At 35.3% G+C, this 19,440-nt stretch overlaps 1 protein-coding gene and 1 long non-coding RNA gene across 2 annotated transcripts; one reads left to right on the top strand and one right to left on the bottom strand.

Annotated features, from left to right (window-relative positions):
• Positions 1–913: 913 nt before the first annotated feature.
• On the bottom strand, positions 914–19,407 carry LOC106667676 (E3 ubiquitin-protein ligase SHPRH). The gene is made up of 18 exons (XM_014395759.2): positions 19,007–19,407; positions 15,139–15,680; positions 14,955–15,074; positions 14,340–14,577; positions 14,013–14,277; positions 13,846–13,948; positions 10,925–11,167; positions 10,582–10,704; positions 10,321–10,511; positions 10,083–10,259; positions 9,799–10,019; positions 6,123–6,259; positions 5,933–6,058; positions 5,718–5,876; positions 5,388–5,657; positions 5,154–5,261; positions 1,194–1,348; positions 914–1,131 (listed from the first exon to the last, which is right to left on the bottom strand). Exons 1-18 carry the CDS (start codon positions 19,191–19,193, stop codon positions 954–956), a joined length of 3,543 nt encoding a protein of 1,180 aa, XP_014251245.1. The 5' UTR covers positions 19,194–19,407; the 3' UTR covers positions 914–953.
• On the top strand, positions 13,814–16,155 carry LOC106667680. Its single transcript, XR_001340618.2, has 3 exons — positions 13,814–14,279; positions 14,347–14,599; positions 15,894–16,155. It is a non-coding gene; the product is annotated as an uncharacterized LOC106667680 (long non-coding RNA).
• Positions 19,408–19,440: the final 33 nt, after the last annotated feature.

The raw sequence follows: 19,440 nt of genomic DNA on the forward strand, positions 1-19,440 counted from the left end.
CTCCTGTTTTTTTAATAATTATTAATTTAATAAATTAATTAATTATACTTTTTATATCTGGGTTGAAGAAGTTCACTATTTATTTGACCAAATCTATAATTGAAGGGAAGACAATCAACTAAAAATGGAAGAGGAGTGGTAATATTTGCACATTATATTCAATTAAAAAGCGATGGATTATGCTAGGATTCAACCCAAGGACCTCAGCGTGGTAAATACGAGTTGTGTACCCTAACCACTTAGCCACCGCAGTCCCCACATAAATGAATACAAAATCAATGCTTCAATGTAATTGTTTATTGAAAAACGTATTATTTATACAAAAATTCTAAGAGTACATTTGTAGAATAAATTTTATAATTTATTAAGTAAAAAAACAAAAATTAATAATTTGGAGCATGATTGGGTTGGTTTCAACATACTTGCCCCATATCTATATTGACATTTAAAAAAATATGTACGATAACAAAACTAATATTACAGAAAGTTTAAACGGCCACAATGAGTAGATTCTTTGGTGGATTACTGCTTTAAAAAGATGGGAATAGTCCTATAAATGGTCCTATAAACCCATGCTCCTTGCATTTAACAAGGATTGTTCCGCTATCTTTTAAAACAGCTTTTTTAATTTTAATTTTTATTTTTATACAGTAATTATAATAGATCACAAAAGACTTAAATGTCTATAAATCACAGTTGCCGGGATGTATACACTATTATTGAATGGCATATGTTACAACATGCACACAGCAATTCAACCTATAAACAATAGGTGGTAAATAATACCTAAATATAATTCAAGAAACCATTTTATCAATTATACCACTTTTACAAACAAAATGATTTAACATCGAAAAGTACTTTTTGATTTATATTTTTTCTTTCAGACTTTTCTTAAATGAAAAACAACATATTACAAGGGTTGTTATTCTTATTTATTGTTTCCAGTTTTCTCACTCATTTTGAGCATCGATTGTATTTGTTTCGTTTGTGTGCTCATCTCTGAGATGAAAGAGGCCGAACAGCTCATTGAGGGTGACATTTCCATCGGCCCAGGTGTTGCTGTCGACAGAGCTGAGCATTCTCTCCTCGATTGTATTGTGTATAATGAACCGATGGATAAATGTAGGCCTGCAATTGTAAATATGTTAAAAAATGTTGAGGAGAGGTAAATTGCATTAAAAAAAGGGTACTTCGTCTGCCCGATTCTGTGGACACGCCCTACCGCCTGCAATTCGTCTGCTGGATTCAGGATGGGCTCGACGAGGAAGACGTGTGTCGCCTCGATTATGTTGAGACCTTTCGACCCAGAACTGAGGAGAAGCAGCAGTGCTGAAACCGGACCTGTCTGTAAATCACATTTCATTAGATTAATACAAACATCATTTACATTGACAGCCCCAAAAAAAGTTATATGGGTTGTTTTAATAAGGTCTGCGATGTGATAAAACTGTAGATGACCGTCCTGGGCTATCTATACTCTCCAGCTGTATGTACCAAAAACCAACCACTGTAGATGAACAAATATCAAATCTTGACTGTTAGTAAAAAACCTACAAGTATAAAGCAGGGAACACGCTTAACCAACGCAACCCGATGCATATACTATGTCCAATTTTTTATAAGATTGTATTACCCCCATACACATCTGCCCGATGCCATGTAACGCTACCCTACTCTATGCTAATCGGTGCAACCAAGTTCCTTAGTATCCAGGTTTTCATCGAGTAGCATCGAGTAGTCAAAAACAAAAAACCAGACACTCATATTTTTATTTCAAACTATATGTATTATTGTTGTTATGTTAATTAAAACATATTTATTTTAATATAAACCAAATTAAGCGAGATCAAAAATTCATTAGTTTTTATTTTAAAAAGTAATTTTAATGGTTTAGCAGTAAATTTATCAAAACAGTGTAATATCATTTATTGGTTTAATTTAACTATTTATTACATGTTTTGCTCCTAATATTTAATTAAAATTTACACAGTTTTGCTCAAATTTAACTAACAATTTATTACATTGTTAAATAATAAAAATTTATTACATTGTTTTGTTCATAAAATTCAAATAACAATTCATTACATGGTTTTTCTCACAAAAATTACTCCATTTTTGTCGACTCATATTTTTTTTGGTTATTTCAAACTATGTATATGTAATTTTGTCATTATATTAATTACAACATGCTTATTTTAATGTAAACCAAATTAAATGAGATCAAAAATTCACGAGTTTTTATAAAAATTATTTAATTATGATGGTTAGGCAGAAAATTTACCACAATACCGGAATAACTTTATTTAAAACAATTAAATTTAACAATTTGTTACATGGTTGTGCTCATAAAATTTAAATAACAATTTATTACATGATTTTGCTCAAAATAATGCATTAAGAACAAAAGAGGTGATGTGATTATGATACTGTGTGACTGTACATGGCGCGCGCTTGACATCGAACAAATGTGCACACCATACCAAAACGAGAAGAGTTCCAACCACTACTATGCCAACTTCAACGGATTAAAAACGTTTTATACCTGTTTACAACATGTTCTGGTCGATGTACATTTCTTGCAGACACTTCACCGAGAGAACACAACAATGTGATTGTGAACTTATGGTGTTTTGAATTTTCTTAAAAATAATATACGGTTATTAGGAACCTATCTCTACGAGAATTGTCAATGTTTGCCATTATTTTGGTTACAGAACAGGTGGAAAAAGAAGCAACTGTGATTCTACTGGATTAATGAATCTCAGAAATAGTGGATAATTCGGGGGGGGGGATCCGTTTAACTTAAACTACAAACACTTCAAGCAGCAGGATATTAACTGTGAACTTTGTAGTGGAACAGAGCGGGAGGATTTCTTGGCAATTTACCCTGCACTGGCTGCTGTCAGGAAACAATATTTTGATAGGGAAACTCTGTCTAGTGAGATTCTGCTAGAATATATTAATGGTAAGGATTGGATTGTGTTGGTAAATTTCTGCAAAGAGGCTTTTCTTCTTTTGTCAGATTCCCTAGAATAGGTGAAAAGCTCATCTTCGACCTGAATATTGTATCTTAAACATTTATTGTTTTGTTTTTACTATTATTTCTTGTGGTAGATAATGTACTTCATTATTATTTATTTTTACGTTTATTATTTCCATTTACTTTACTTTAGTTTATTTTATTATTGAGTTATGTGCATTATAGGTAATCATAAATAAGAGATGTATATATTTGCAATCATGTTTCAGCTATTATTATATAATTATGCTCTATTATTACATTACTGAAATTTTTGAAAAAAGTATATATTCCTTTTGAAAATACTAATTATAATTACTTGTAAATGCTAAGAAGAGAGATTTTACTTATATAAGTTTATGTGCAAGACTCCCTCAGACTGTTTTAAACTATGAGGAACGTCTTTCTTGCTCTGTAATATATACAGCCGATTTGTAAACTTTGTATATATATTAAAGAATAAAGGCATATAGTAGTAGTATATAATGTAGGCACTTAGTTGATGATGAAGAAAAATTTCTCCAATATTTTCATATGACAGTCATTCCAATTTAATGAACTACTGGGAAAATGAAAATGCTGTTACCAAAAGAAAATCATCTTTACAGAACATATCCCGTGTATCCCACCTACAGAAAACCTAGCTGTGTGTAAGAGAAACACCAATTTGTTTTTAATTTCAACTCAGGATAATTGATTTTTTTTAATTCACTAATTTCGTCATCCGCTTGACCAATTAATATCTTACAATTAATTAAGGTTTTCAGTTGAGATGAAAAAGTTAATGGCACAAGCGGGATTCGAACCCACGATCTTCGGCTTGATACACTTCTCTAAAGCTCTCCTTGGCCATTTCATTTGTCACCGAGAATCCAATCCGATTACACGACATTTGAAAAATGGCAAAAAGGAGGGAAAATTCAAAAGGTGCGGTTGAGATGGGATAGCTCAAGTGTTAGAGCAGCGGCGTATCAAGCTGAAGATCGTGGGTTCGAATCCCGCTCGTGCCATTGACTTTTTTATCTCAACTGAAAACCTTAATTAATCGTAATTTTTTTGATGTTCCAAATTGAATGAAAACAAATTATTTGTAATTAATTATCTAATTATATATAAGATTAAGATTAATTAAGATAAAATTAGTTATATAAAAATTTTGTGATAAACTATTCGCTAGGAGGCAAAAACAGTAGCCACCCATAATATTTATTATTATTATTATTATTATTACTCTTAGACAACCTTCCATGGTACATCTTACAATATTTGGTCTGTTTTAAGGGTTTAGAGGTAAATAAACCTCATATAAAATCTCCCATTTGTGTTTACAATTGGATTTTGTTAATAAATCTTTGAATAGTCAATCTATTTTCGGTAAACCTTTTTTGCTAATGTTTCGGTGGTTTGATTTTTTTAAGTTATAACATTTTTGAGCGTTAGCAATGTGGAAGAAGTCAAGCGTGTGTGGCCAGGGTGCTTAACATTCCCAGAACATCTGTCCGAAGGGTCTTCCATCATTACCAAGATACTCGGTATTATTCTTATTATTGTGAAAAAGTTGCAAATTTCATAGTTTTAAACAGGTTTCGCTATAAATCAGTTTTTTGTTAATTTCCATTTGCCGCGCTTTCTACACTGTCACGTGTTATTAGGTCAAACAGAGTATTTTTGTTCGTATCACTTGATATTATTACCTACTTTTTATTCATTTTGGTTCGAGCTGAGGTTTATACTCAATTTGTTTAGAGAAAGAAGATATTTTTGCCTGAGGAAATTCTGAAGATTTTTGAAGAGGAACCAGAGCCCAAGAAATTGGACGAAGTAAAGTGAGTGCAACAGTATCTACACATGATGTTAACAATTTAAAATAGCAATATTAATAATTTAATATCCAATAACATATGAAATCTTATATTTGGGCAAAAAATTAAAAAGGAATAAATATATAAAAATCATGACTTTTATGGGAAAAAAAGGAAAAAATCAGTTGGTACATAAAGTGCACTAGTGTGCAGACATATTTTAATTAACAAGACGCGTGGACTCAAGGGTTAAGAAAACTGCACCAACCGGTTGAATTTGTTCCATTCCAGCTCAAAAAATAGTGCAAACTTGGAAAGTAAATACTTGCCTTAAATTGAGTCAAAGAGTTTTTAAGCTTTGCGGAAGTCCCCAACCTCCTAAACGAAATGGAATTTTCCTGTAATGCTTCTCCGATGACGTCAAGCACTTTATCCCACTAAGACAAGAAAAAACAATATAATTAATTGACAATTACTTTTGTGTTTATTGATTTTTAACACTGTGTTCTAACATATGAAAAGTTCCATCATAACATGAAATCTATACAAAAGAATTAACTCACTGATGAGAAAATAAGGACTTTAACTGTCGGGTCTGCCTCTATCAAGTTCATAAGCTCGATGATGACAGACCTGACTTTGGACGAATATGAGCCCTCAATTTTTACTTCGCCCTCAGGATGCGTTTTGTTCCGTCCTGCCACGAATGCAATTTCAGCCTTTTCGCTCTTCAACCTGCACACAGGACATTCCACGTGCCTGTTGTGCGACATCTTGAGCATCGTGGGAATGCATTCAAAACAGAGCCAATGGCCACATTGTAAAACAGACCACTAAAATGAAAAAATAAAAAAGCTAATATATTTTATCTTTGCATTAGAAATAAACACTACCTTTTCTTGAATGTGATCTTGACAAACTGGACACACGTCAACAGCGTTGCTTACATTATTCTGCAAATTCTTAAGATAGAGGAGGATACCGCAGTTCCTCTTCAGCTTGGCCTCGGACATAATTGAGGTCATTTTGAGATTGGCATTTTCAATGGGAACCTGTTATAAAAACAATGTTATTCCTGTTTGGGATTTATTCTTATAAGTTTGTTTACTTCGTGGGCATGAATGACGTAAATCGAATCTGATTTCTTTTTCAAACTCTTATTCTCCTTGAGCTCCTCAGGAGTGGGCAGACGCAGACGCAGTTTTGCCATCGCCAGTTCATCTCTCGCACTCACCTTTAACAAACAGGTTATCAATGCGAAAAATAAGGAATAATGTTATATTAATTATCTAAATTACAGAGTTGGATAAATGCCTCCATTCTGCACGAAGCCACTTAAATTCTTTCCGGACTGCTTCCAGGATTGCTAAATGTTTGATGGAGTCTTCAATCCATGGAGTGGGGCCTTTTTTTAGTTTTGTATAGCCCTGCAGCACTGTGAAAAGTGATAATATAATTAATAAATTCCACTTTTATATGTCATTTTTCTATGAAAGAAGCTATATTAAAAAAATGTTAACTTGTAATATATGTGTGTATTGGATGTGAGCATAAGTTTTTCACTTTTCAGAAAAAAATTCAAACTTTCAAAATATAAATGTATCGTTTTTCAAAAGATATAAGTATTTCCATAACATAGTGCCAACTGAGGTAAGGAAGTTTCCCATCCACCTTAGTTTCTTGCGTAAATTGTAGCGACGGATGGAAAGAATTAAACGCCTTCAAAATGTCCACCAGCTCACTCTTTTTTACAATCAAAAACAAGTCATCAACATATTTCTTAAGAAATTTGATGTGAAATTCAAAATTAATTAATTAATTAATTTATAACTGTCTAAATGATTATGTCCCTATATCTCTGTAGATCCCCTGAAGAAGGCAATAAAACTTGTCGAAAGCTTGGGCGTTGATATAATAACATTGTATGTTTGAAGACCACAACCTGAATCCCAATCAAAACCATGTTTTCTTCCGTGACCACTGAGTCTCACAACGTAACCCAGACATTGGATTCTTCTTTCTATTGTTATGCAATGCATCTTAAATCTCTCCGATAGCTCTAGTATATTTAATTTATCCCCAACCTATAATGACAGAGTTTTTTAAGCTCGTGAGCCATTCCACGAGTGGTCTTTTATTCATCTCTCTCCATTACGAAAATGTTGGAACCACTTTTAACTGACACATTCACTTCCTACAAACACCCCTACTTATATGGTTAATATTGAATCCTCTAAATTCACTAATTCCGTGGTCCGCTTGACCAATTAATATATTATAATTAATTAAGGTTTTTAGTTGAGATAAAAAGTCAATGGCACGAGCGGGATTTGAACCCACGATCTTCGGCTAGATATGCTGCTGCTCTACCACTTGAGCTATCGTGACATCGATCCACTCGGACACCAACTTCCCATCTCAACAGCGTATCTAGCGGGTTCGAATCCCGCTCGTGGCATTGGCTTTTTTAACTCAACTAAAAACCTTAATTAATTGTAATATATTAATTGGTCAAGCGGACCACGAAATTAGTGAACTTACTTTAAGGGTTGAAAGTTATTTTCAGTTTGGTTTTCTTTTAATTTCAAATCACGGGAGTGATATCCTCTGTTGAACCAATTTTCGTATATACATTACACCTGAATTTTACATTTTGTTTGAAGGTGTTGTCACTTCCAGGTCATTGATAGGTAAATGATGTAGCCGGGAGGTGGTAAGGCATAGGGCCCATTGGTTTGATTCCTGGGATATCTTGGTTTGCAATTACTCTTGTGAGTTTGATCTTTCCAAAGACAATATAAGACAGCTTTCCTTACTTTTACAGAAGAAGTAATAATAGTTCATTGGGAGGCGTCTGTGAGGATGGCGATGCAGTCAGAGCACTTTTTTATATATAGAACCCTTTTGGAGTTGTGTTTTTTGGCTGCAGTGACTCTGGATTGAATCTTTGACAATTGAGATGATTTTTCAAGCTAAGAGGGGAATTACTATTTGTTAAATTATTTGCCCTGGTTGAGGAAGAATCTTCTCAGGGAAAGATGTTCTACTTACAATTTGAATGCCAGGGAGGATCTTCATCATTTCCTTTGTGAATGCCCTATGCAGGCCAAATTTCACCAGCTCTTTTGCTGGTCCAGCAATTGTCAGAGATTTGATAAGCCCTCGGCTCTGTAAACCTTTAATTGCTTTTGAGAAAGACCTGGGCATACAGGTACAACTTTATAAGCGAGGTGTGTAGTATTTAGTGACCATTAATTCTCTGACTATTTAGAGATCGTGAGATGCATTCTGGTGTGATGTAGGTTTAAAAAAACATTTACTTTATCGTGCCAACACTTCAATCTTTATTGAGATTATCTTAAGGGCATGGGATTTATAAACATTGTTTAAATACATGTAAGATGTGAAAATGAATTTATACAATGATATACAAAATAGTCAGTAGTTAATAAGGGAGTTTAATTAAGAATTTTGTTGCTCATTGATAAATTAGTAAATTAATTTTTGTTTTAAATATTATTTCCTATTCTAAGATTAATGTTGTATAGGATAGGAAATGAGGTGAGCGGCTCAAGCCCTGCCAGGGGAATTAAGAGTAGAAGCGCCGAGGACTGGCTAGAGAGGACACTTATAAAGCCTAGCACGCACTGAGATTCATGTTGCGGGGCAGAGTCGGGGCTGTGTAGATTCCTTCATTCGTAGATGCAGCCACGACTCTGCTCCGCGACAAAGAACCGGGTCCAAACCAAGATTCAGTTCACATTCATAAGTGCCTGCGAAAATGACAGAGGAACTAGGTCTCAGGAATTTCCCTTGCTCTTTTTTGCATTGTACATAGTGCATCCAATCAGAAGTGCATTAAAAAACTGTCCTTTTAAAGTGTGCATTTTTTTTTTTTTCAATTTCGGTGACGGAAACACTGAATTTTTGGGTTAAACCGTTCAATGTTTGGCTTTTCAATTCCCGATTTCTGTACTCAGTGAAAACCACAAACACCGATGGAAATGCATGTCTTCAATAAACTGTAAAGACAACTCGGTACTCCACAACATACCGGACAGTATTACAATCTTCAAGAAAACACTCACTAAAACATCAACTAAACAAATGAAGCAAGAGCGCTTGTTCCGATTCACGTCCGCACTGGCAAATGTTGTGCAACATTGAGTCAAAGAATCCCACATCGGATGGGATTCAAAAGAGTCCAAAAATGCAGGCCCGCAACACACCAGATTCATCGCAACAATGAGTCGGGGCAGCCTGGACTCAGGCTAGACGCAGCCGAGAGTCGACTCAAAGAATCCCAGTGCATACTAGGCCTAAGAGGAAAAAATTTTGTTTTCCAGACTTTCTATACGGTTTAAAACAGATCATGGAATTCCAGAGGACCTCGAGGGAGTCCGAGGAAACTGTAGAAACCACTGAGTTCTTTTTCTTTTTTTTTCTTCACAGAGGAACCCAAGCGTCAAGTGTGATGGTGAAAATCAGGTCAGACTTTAAGTTTTTTCATAAGTTAAGTTTTGTTTATTTTAGCAAGATATATGTATTATTTTATTATTATTAGTTTTTTAATTTTATTTATTGATTTTTTAATGTGAGTTGGACTACAGGGATTTAAGTTTTAAGTTATGAATGAGTGTTAATGTTTTGTTTGTAGTTAATAAAAGTTTCTGTTTATTTTATTTTGTCTTTCAAATTTTCTTTCAAGCCTTAGTTTGTTGTTGCCAGCCAGACAGAGGCTATCTAGGGTCACTATTCCCTGGAAAAAAGTGTGACACCCATTATTTACTACTACTAAAGTTCTCCACTGAGCAATTGACACCTATAACTCGGGTTGGTTATTTTATTTCCAGAAAAAATAAAAATGATATATTTCATAGCCTGATGATGCATTTTTGTTTATGTTTCTGATTTTCAACACCCGTGGTTTGCAAATTTGCATGCAAAAAATACATGTATATTTGGATGACATACCATGAAGAACTCTTTCGTGTTGAGTTGGCTTCCAATTGCCTTCCTTTTTTGTCTCGAATATCTGGACATTTTGCAGTTCAAGGATATTCTTGTTCGTCATGCCAGCTGATTTAAGTTCCTCCTCGTCTCCCAAATAATTTGCTTTTTGCTTTTTTACCGAAAAAATACACGACTCGTACTTTTTTAGCATCTTGTCCACCTCACATATCTGGCACAATTTACTGAAACAATGGAAAAAGTAAAGACTCAAGGGTCGAAGGTGGATAAGACTTGTTAGGATTTACGTGTTTTTTTTGTTAGGAGCCTTTTGGCCTAAATGGCACGAGAGAGCCATTCCGGATAAATACTCCTTTGGTACTTCGTTCAAGGCTTTCAAGGCGGCTATACAGTCTACCCTGGCAGTATCGGCGTTCGCGAGCCAGATCGCTACTTCTCTATGGACAGCTGGCATATTTTTCAACCTTAATAAAACACAATAAAATAAATTATTGACCAAATAAAAACTAGTATTGTGCTACATACTTATTGGATAAACAGGATTTGCCTGAGAGTATTCCATCATCAAGGTGAGTGTTAATCTTGGTGAGGAGTTCATCACTATCAGCCCAGTTAATCACCTTCTCCCACCAATCGGTGAATCCAAGAGTCCGTCCGTCACACTGGCTTTCTATCGATGCAGTCATCTTTGTAACTGTCATTCTTGTGTTTATTAACTAAAATATGTTCACATTTGATTAAATTTTTCTTGCTCTTGTTTAAACAGTTACATTAAAAATCACTTACACATTGTTCGCTTTTCTTCAGATATGTCTCTTCCAGTTCGTTTTTCTGCTGTCTTAATGACTCGTGAGTTCCAGCACCATGCTCTTCGAGGAGATCGGAAAGATTATGGAGAGTATGTATCATCTAAACAATATACAAATTGAAACAGCTTCAAATTTATAATTTCATAATAGGAAATTTGTTGTTATAAGTGATGAAATATATAAGGTGATCAGGTTTTTCAATTTTCACCTTTCCGGACAGCGTGTGACCTGGAGGTCATACATCTGGTGGCTTCAGTATGACCTTCATGCGGGTAACCAGCACTGAACGTGTAAATCTCAATTATAAAATATGATTATACCTGGAGAGTGTCAACTTTAGAAACATGCTTGTATTCTTCTGCAGTGCTGAGGACACGGCGATAAATCGTAACTGCTCCGCCAAAGTCTTGCTCAATCTGATAAATGGCCGCTAAACCATTGAGTGAGGAAACCAACGAGCGAAGGGCCGTATCTACGTCTAATTTGGCTTTTGTCACCATTTCATTCATAAGTTCCTCCATTGTCATGGTATGCTTGAATTTGCCATATTTGCCTGATATAACCTAAGGCAAATTATGAATTATGTATAATTCAGAAAAATTAAAATGGAGTACCTACTTAATGCAAAATTAAAAAGTGAAAAAAAAAAAATTATTTTGCTTAAACATGTGATTAAGCTTCAGTTAGGACTAGAACAGTTTGCACATAGTCAGAAAAATCGTAAATAACCAAAGCTTGAAATACACCACTATACATACTCATATTTTATTTCACAGGAACAAAAAAAAAAAAAAAAATCATTAGGCAAGTTATGCTCCCCCTTAAAGTTCATTAAAATAACTTATGCTCTATACACATACAGGAGATGTAACGATGAGCTGAGTTATCGACCTGCTGGAAATATGAAGTTTTTCGGAAGATCTACGGAAGAGGTCAACACAGAGAGAAAAAAACTTCCTTTCAGTTTTCGCATGATGATCATTTTGTCGGGGGCGTTTCCCGGAGCCTTTGTCCTCTTGTCGAAGAGGGTCTGTTTTTAATCTGTGATCTTAATGTAGAATATTTTAAATGTAAGAAAAGTTAATTATATATATGTATAAGAAACACGCTGTGATCGCATGTACCTGAAAGCAAAAGGTGGTTTACTTTTAGTTTTTAGACTTTTATGAGATGCTGAGCACCAAAAAAAAATGGAATGTATTTCGGTGCCCACGACACCATGTTCTTTTTATTTCCCCACTAAGGTTAAAGCCCTGAAGATGACAGTATAAAAACTGTCGAAAGCTCGGCGAAAACTGAAAGGAAGTTTTTTCTCTGTGTTGACCTCTTTCGTAAATCCTCCGAAAAACTACATACAGGAGAGTTTAACTTCTACTCCCCTCTGATTCAATATAATGCAAATTTCGGTACACTTTTACAAAGCGGAATCATCTCCACGCAAACAATGTATAAACTAAACTTTACTTTGTGGATCCTACTTGCATCAAATTGGTCTTAAGCCGTCGCCAAAGTGCTCCACATGTAATGAGCCAGAAAACATATTGTCTTTTTCTGTACTGAATATGAGACAGAAAGAGGGAACCTTTTAAAACGGATCTTCCGGCAGAGGGAAGTGATTAAGCCTTTTAGCTATGAAACCTTGTTAGCATCAGGCAATGGTGTTATACACAGACTTATTTTTGAGTTCTTGCAAAATAGCAGAGTAGATATATAGACTATTCAAACTATAATCGATGTCCGGGAGGGCTGCCCGCTCGGGAGGAGGAGTGTAGTGCTCAGGACGCCTTTTGCCCCGGGTTGCGGGTAGGATGTGGACTTTTCCACAGCGCTATAAAGCGATGCAAGTGGTTTTTATCTATATCCTCCCAATGCACCCATAAGAGAGGGCGGAGTTCCCAAACGTAAAAAAATAAGTCTAATAAGCGCTCTAGGTCTCTTCCCGGGAGTGGCTTTGATTGGCTCGTGAGGGTTGGGCGGGTGGTGTCCTGGCTGTATGCATCAAAGCCAAGCCCCCCCCCCAAAAAAAAAAGCCTTTACTGTGGGGCATCGGTGGCCGCAACGATTTAGGCATTGACCCGGCGCTCATCATTGTAAGGTAAAGGTCCCGGGTTCGAATCCAGCAGCCCTGCATTCAAACCCGGCATACTTACAAACGGGCTTTTTTCAAAAACAAAAAACTTTAGTGTGACAGCTTTTCAAATGAGTATTAACTATTGATTAAAATATTTCAACATCTTTTGTGATTATTCCAAAGCCTTAAAGGTCAATAAAATAATTTTTATTTACATATCGTTAGTCAAATATTAATTTCTTTAAGTTTGTATTTCTGGACAGAAATTTGAAATAGGCTGAATCCAGCTATCAGTACTGCAACACTTGTGGAAATTTGGAAAGTGCAAAGGAAATTCAAGATCCCCTGTAAAAAACTTAAATAGGTCAATCTGAATTCATATTTAAGATTGTTTTCCTCTGATGATGACTTTAAAATAGTGTGTGTGGTGATTAGAAGAAAGAAAGAAAATGTTTTTCTGAAACCTACATCACACCAGACCGCATCTCACGATTTCTAAATAAAAATACTTTAAAATAGGTTGAAAGCTTAGCAGTAACAACTGAATTTGCTTTTTTCTTCAAGATAGAATATATCACCATACCATGATACAGAGTGTTCATGACTAAACAGTTAATAGAAACTGATGTGGGTTGTCAGTTAATCGAAATTGGACTGAAAATACAAAACAAGTGGAAAAATTGTAGTAAATTTATTTGGTAAATTGGCAAAATAGGCTATTGTGTTTTATTTTTCCTCCCCCAACTGACAATAATAGTTTTTATATTACAAATCAATAAAAATATAAATAAGTACTTGGCACTTCTATAGTTCAGTAGAAATGTATAAAAAATTGTAATTTAAATTCTACATCCAAATAAATAAAGTAAATGAAATAATTATTACAAACTATTGATTAAGGAAAGCCATTGGCCATTTGTCTTTACTACTTGTCATATTTTATATTCATTATATGATCACAGTGTAATAAGCATTAGCTCAATAAAGTTTAAAAAGATGGAAAAATATTAAATTAAAAATATATTATCTTAGATCTGCCAGCTGAGAAATCGTCCATGTTTATGAGGATTAATGTATCAAAAGAAACAAAAGAATGGCTTCAAAAAAATCAGCTGATTTTTTTTTTTAAATCTATGCGTTTAAATATTTTTATTCAGTAATGATAAATACTTGTGGGTGAATGCAGGCTTGGCGGAGCTTGAGCATAGGGAGCAAAGTCCTGTTGACCAACTGTCTATCAAGGGCCTTTATTGGAGTGTTGCGATCTGGGAATCTTCCAAGCAGAAAAATGAATAATGATACTTACCACAAGGTATAGAATTTCTTAGAGCCCATACTTGCTTAGTTTCGCTGAGAAGGCCTGCGAACACTCGTTGTGCATACTCTGGTAAAAGTAGCCTTCAACGGGGCTGAAGTGTATCATGTGCATTACGGTCGTTTGTGGTGGTATCTGTAGCATGTGGAAGACGTCCTTCTTCGAGTTGCGCCACATGACAGGACAGATGAATCCATGGAACTCGTGCTCCTCTTCCACCAGTGAGTTCCAGTTGGACAAGTTGTCGTATGGCTGGATCCTCAAGAACTGAACTAGGCCAAACAAATCTGTAGATTTTAAATAAATTTAAGACGTTATCTACTTTGGTTCGGTTGATAATTTTAAACACCTTGCAGGGATTTTTGAATAGGGGTCCCAGTGATGGCCCAGCGATACTTGGCATTTAGGCAACGGACCATCATCGCCGTCTTGGATGTGCTCCCCTCGACCATCTGTGCCTCATCTAAGCAGAGCCTCCACCACGAAATGCAGGTCAGTGGTGTGACCGGGGCATGGTAGCGTTTCGCATGTCGCAGCTTCCGCTGTGTATTCTCTTCCAGGGAATAATCCAGTTCCTTGCACAACACCTGAAGCAAATGTAATAAACATGTAAGATCGAGACATTGCTGTTTTTATTTTGATACTTTAATCACTCTACTATAATGGGAGAAATATTTAAAATTTGAATTTTAAAATGTTGATTCAATAAATTATTCACAGATATTACAATGAAATGTGACAATACAATAATGGCATATGATCACTAATGATCATCACCATGTCTGCTTATAATTGCTAGTTTTGTCTCGCAACAGGTTCACCAACTTGCAAAATTAAATTGTCACGGTTTAACTAAGATAGTTCATTTGTTTTACTATATATTTATTATATGGCAATGATTTAAATTAAAAGCTCATGCTTTAAATGTGTACAATTTATGATTCAAAACAAAAATTTTACATGCCTGATAGGTAGTCAAGACGATGTCATTGTCGGCAAGATCGACTGGTTGAATATAATTCCTTCCTTTGATCCCTTCATATACACAAACTTTGAAGTCAGGGTCACCTACGTGCTTCTTTATCTATAAACAACAAAAGGCATCGAATGCCAAAATGTTTTCCTAAATATATCAGAAGAGACGTTACCTCAGTGATCCACTGGTAGCAAATTGAGGATGGCGATACAATGAACGTTGCTCTAGATTTTATCGGCTCCTTTTTTGACCAGCACTTGGGGCATATGTAATTTTCAAAATCTGCTGTCACACCGACACAGACAGTGTGCTGCTCAGTGCCGCACTCGAGACACTCGATTGTCTCAGATTCGGGGGTCGTCGTACAGAAGCACTGAAGGCTGACTTCCTCGGGAGTGGAGTAATTAGTCTGGCCGGAGAGGATAGTTTCGTACCACATACGCAATGCAGTATATTTTTCACTCATAAACCCACTTTTCTTTTGATTCTTATTGTCCTCCTGCTTTTGAACTTTGCACCTTTTTTTCTTTCCAACAGTAAAATTATTGTTTATAGTTTTTCTCTTTCCCAATACTGGCTGTGGCAAAATGTTGATCGTGTTATCAATATCCTCTGGGCACCGATTGCTGAGAATGCAAGCGAGAACTTCTACTGTCTTTCCAAGCCCCATTTCATCAGCCAATATACCACCAAGTGGATATTCTATCACATTCCCTAAAAACATAATTATAGCAATAAGACTGCATAATTACAATGTTGGTTTAAAACTATTTCCAATAGAGAATTTCAGGTACAACAAATAAAAGCTGGTTCGCCAGTAGCTATAATAGTTGACAATTATATTTTTAATGGAGGCTTATAAATCAATATCTTTCAAATAGGAATTTCTAAATGAAAACTTTCATCCTATTTCTCCAGTTTTTCCAGATATTATTGGTGTGATGGTGCCGCAAATATGGGATGAATGAGTGACAAAAGCTAGCATTTTGCCTCTTTGAGTAGAAAATGAAAAGCAGGAAAAAAAAATCATGGACTAATAAGTCAACAAGCATATCTTATGATGTGAACCAGCTTGAAGTATTTCAGAGCACAGGAAGCCAAAACACATATGACAGACCAAAACAGCAATGATAGTCATGGTTCATCATTCTGTAAATCCCAAGGGGAAATCTCAAAGCTAAATAAATTTGTACATTGCAATAAATGTAGTCTCTTTTTTTTAATGAAACATCACCAAATTTTTCATTTAACTGGCGGGACTGCAACTGGAATGAACTGCCAGTCGATCCAGATTTCAGAGCTCATGAAAGACACTGACATTGGATAGAAATTGTTCAGTTAATTCAGTTATTCATTCTAGGAAAACTGACCGATAAAATTAATGCGTTAGGGATCTTTAATCCCTTGAAATAAAATTCGGCCCTCCCTTACCTTAAAGCAAATAATTACATAACATCCTGTGTTTTTCCATCTTTCATCAGTAATAACTTTGATAATGAACTCCCCAATAAGGGAATATATCCCTGTTCCAATTTTTGGAGGAGACAAGTATATTTTTGTTCCAAGTAATAATATATTTTGGGTTAAATGTATAATAGTATGTTTTTATTGGTTGAAATGTATAATCGGAAAGTTCAGATGTCAAAATACTGAGTGCCCATCAGCCCTCAATCAGATTAGATTTTAGTTTATGTACAGGGCAATTGAGTACTATTGAGTACCCAATCAACCTAACTGTATGGTCAAAATAAAAAACCCTGTCATATGGGCTTAATAAACAACTCGTTAGCTGTCAAGAACAAGGGTCAGAACCACTTTATTTTATTTTTTAAATTGTTCTCAAGTAAAAGTCCAAGGGATATGCCAGGAAATCCCAGAACTGCTATTGTAGCAAATATGACTAATTTATTTTAGTTTTTACATTGTATGCCATGGATAAAAGGGAGTTTTATGCATGATCTTGTGTTCTAAACACTCTTGATTTGCAAAATTTTGTTGGTCAGTTTTTCTAATTGTCTCTTGTGGCCAGCTGTATATTGACTAATGCCTGGACTTCAAGATGTCAAAGTGACCTGATAGGGTCTACTAATTTACTACAGTCAAAGTGACCTGATGGGGTCTATTAATTTACTACAGTTAGAATGCTGTAAATATAATACAGTAATGTTTTGAATGATAATTGCCAACTATAAGGCTAAATTTAGTTTTGTTTGTTGTTTGTGTTTGAAAATACTTTTTCTTCTGTATTTTCTTTCATACACTCAATGAACGTTAAGGTTTAGCTAGCAGGTTGAGACTGCAAGAAAAGCTTTCCAGGTGGTAAGTGTGGGTTTCAAATTTAGAGATTTCTTGATGAGTGTGAGAGGAAAGATAGGTCTTGTAGGATTGGTTGCTTTTGGACAAGTGCTTAGACTTGCTGTTTTATAAGTCAGATGTTTTTGGCATTGCAACTTTTTCATTATTATGTTATGGAGATATGCTTATAATTAAAAGAGATGTGTGTAATTAGTGACCGTTAGTCAAAGATTATTCAGAAATTATGAGATGCGTTCTGGTGTGATGTAGGTTTCAGAAAAACATTTTCTTTATCGTACCAACGTTTCGATCTTTATTGAGATCATCTTCAGGGCCTGGGATTTACAAACATTGTTTAAATTTAACAAATATATGTAGGATGTGGAAAAAGTGAATTTATACAATGCAAAATATATTTTTTATATTCAATCAAAGTGTTTGTTTTCTGTGTAATTGTGCCATTCTTGCATGTCGTGTTGAGAGTGCCAGTGAGATTTTGCTGTTTTATGTTTATATATGTTGGATTTTGAAGGAGTGGGGAAGGAAGTCGGTATAGAAAAGACATTGTATAAATTCACTTTTTTCCACATCCTTCATGTATCTGTTAAATTTAAACAATGTTTATAAATCCCAGGCCCTGAAGATGACCTCAATAAAGATCAAAACGTTGGCACGATAAAAAAAAATGTTTTTCTGAAACCTATATCACACCAGAACGCATCTCACGATTTCTGAATAATTACAAAAGATGTTTTTAGACCTGGGCGAAGATATATTTGGGAGCGAGGGTGAGGCAGAGGGAGCGCTCACTCATTTGTGAATGTTGGCATAAATGAGTGAAGGTGTGAATAAATGAGTTAATGTGTATAAATCAAAAAAAGGGGGAGTACGAGGGAATATGGAAATGAAAGAATTCGTGAGAGTGTGAATGAATGAGTGAGGGAATGTGAATGAATGAGTTACTATGAATTAGTGAGTGAATGTCAATGACTGGGTTAGTGAGAGTGAAAATGAATGAGGTAGAAAAGAGTAAGAATAAATGGATGAGTGAGCATGAATGAGAGTGAATTAGTGAGTGAGTGTCNTGAGAGTGAGAGAGGAGTGTGAGTGAGTGAATATTGAATGAGTTAGAGAGAAGAGGAGGGGAGTATGAATGTGTGAGTGAATGATAAATGAATGATTTAGAGAGAAGCCAAGGAGGAGAGTGAGTGCAAGTGTTAGTTAAAAACCATGCATTTTGCGTTGAAAGGCCTAGCTGTCGATGTCAATAACTTCCCCAGAGTCTAACTTCGATGGACAGTACAGGCAAGACCATCCACCCCAGATCGTTAACATTAGCAATAATGAAATAATCATCATTGGCTTCCATCTTTGCAGGAAGACAAAGACATTTTCATAATTGCTGCTGCTGACTTATTTTCACCATTTCGATTCTCTCATTGCTGTCATCTCATGTGAGTCCTTCAGCAGAACTGATTTTGAAAACTGACAAAGTAAGGAAGTTGATTTTTAATTGAATAATTCATTCATGACAAAGAGTTGTTGATTGCCAATGGAGATTATTTTAACAAACAAAAATTATTAGAAATCATGAAGATGAAATGATGAAGTATGGTTATTGACATTTTCAAAGACAGTTCTTCTAAAAAGGTAAATGAAATCATTTATTGAAATTTTCTGTAGGTACAAGTCATGAAGGAATTATTAACGGTTATAAGTGAAAATTTAGGATTTTCGTTCGTTACCCTGGCAGATCCTTGTTTCCGGCCTCTCGGCCGTCTCCCTGTGAAGCATCCATTTGACGGCGTCTACCTGATAAGCCCTGAGAGTCGGGTTCAGCTTCGACTCGTCGAGCTGGTACTCTTCCAACTTCCGCTCCTCGTGATGTTCTTTGATGGCTTTGTACAGAAGGTCGATGTTCTCCACAGACATCTTCTCATCCCAGGAGAGACGGACCAAATTTTGACTCCCCGTCGAAAAATATCAATCAAAAACTACGGTCGGCGAATTTTGAATTTTGTCAGCCAGAGAAGCCAAATGTCGGGGAGGTTACAAAACTGTTCAAAACAACACCGGATAAAAAGTTCAATCACAATTTTTTTTTTAATTTTTTTTTTTAATACTAACATCAAACTATTTGAGAGAAAAACGTATGTTTTGTTATGAACAAAGGCTAAAT

Source organism: Cimex lectularius, unplaced genomic scaffold (genome assembly GCF_000648675.2).
Source record: "Cimex lectularius strain Harlan isolate CLEC.00 unplaced genomic scaffold, Clec_2.1 scaffold200, whole genome shotgun sequence".
Taxonomy (NCBI): domain Eukaryota; kingdom Metazoa; phylum Arthropoda; class Insecta; order Hemiptera; family Cimicidae; genus Cimex; species Cimex lectularius.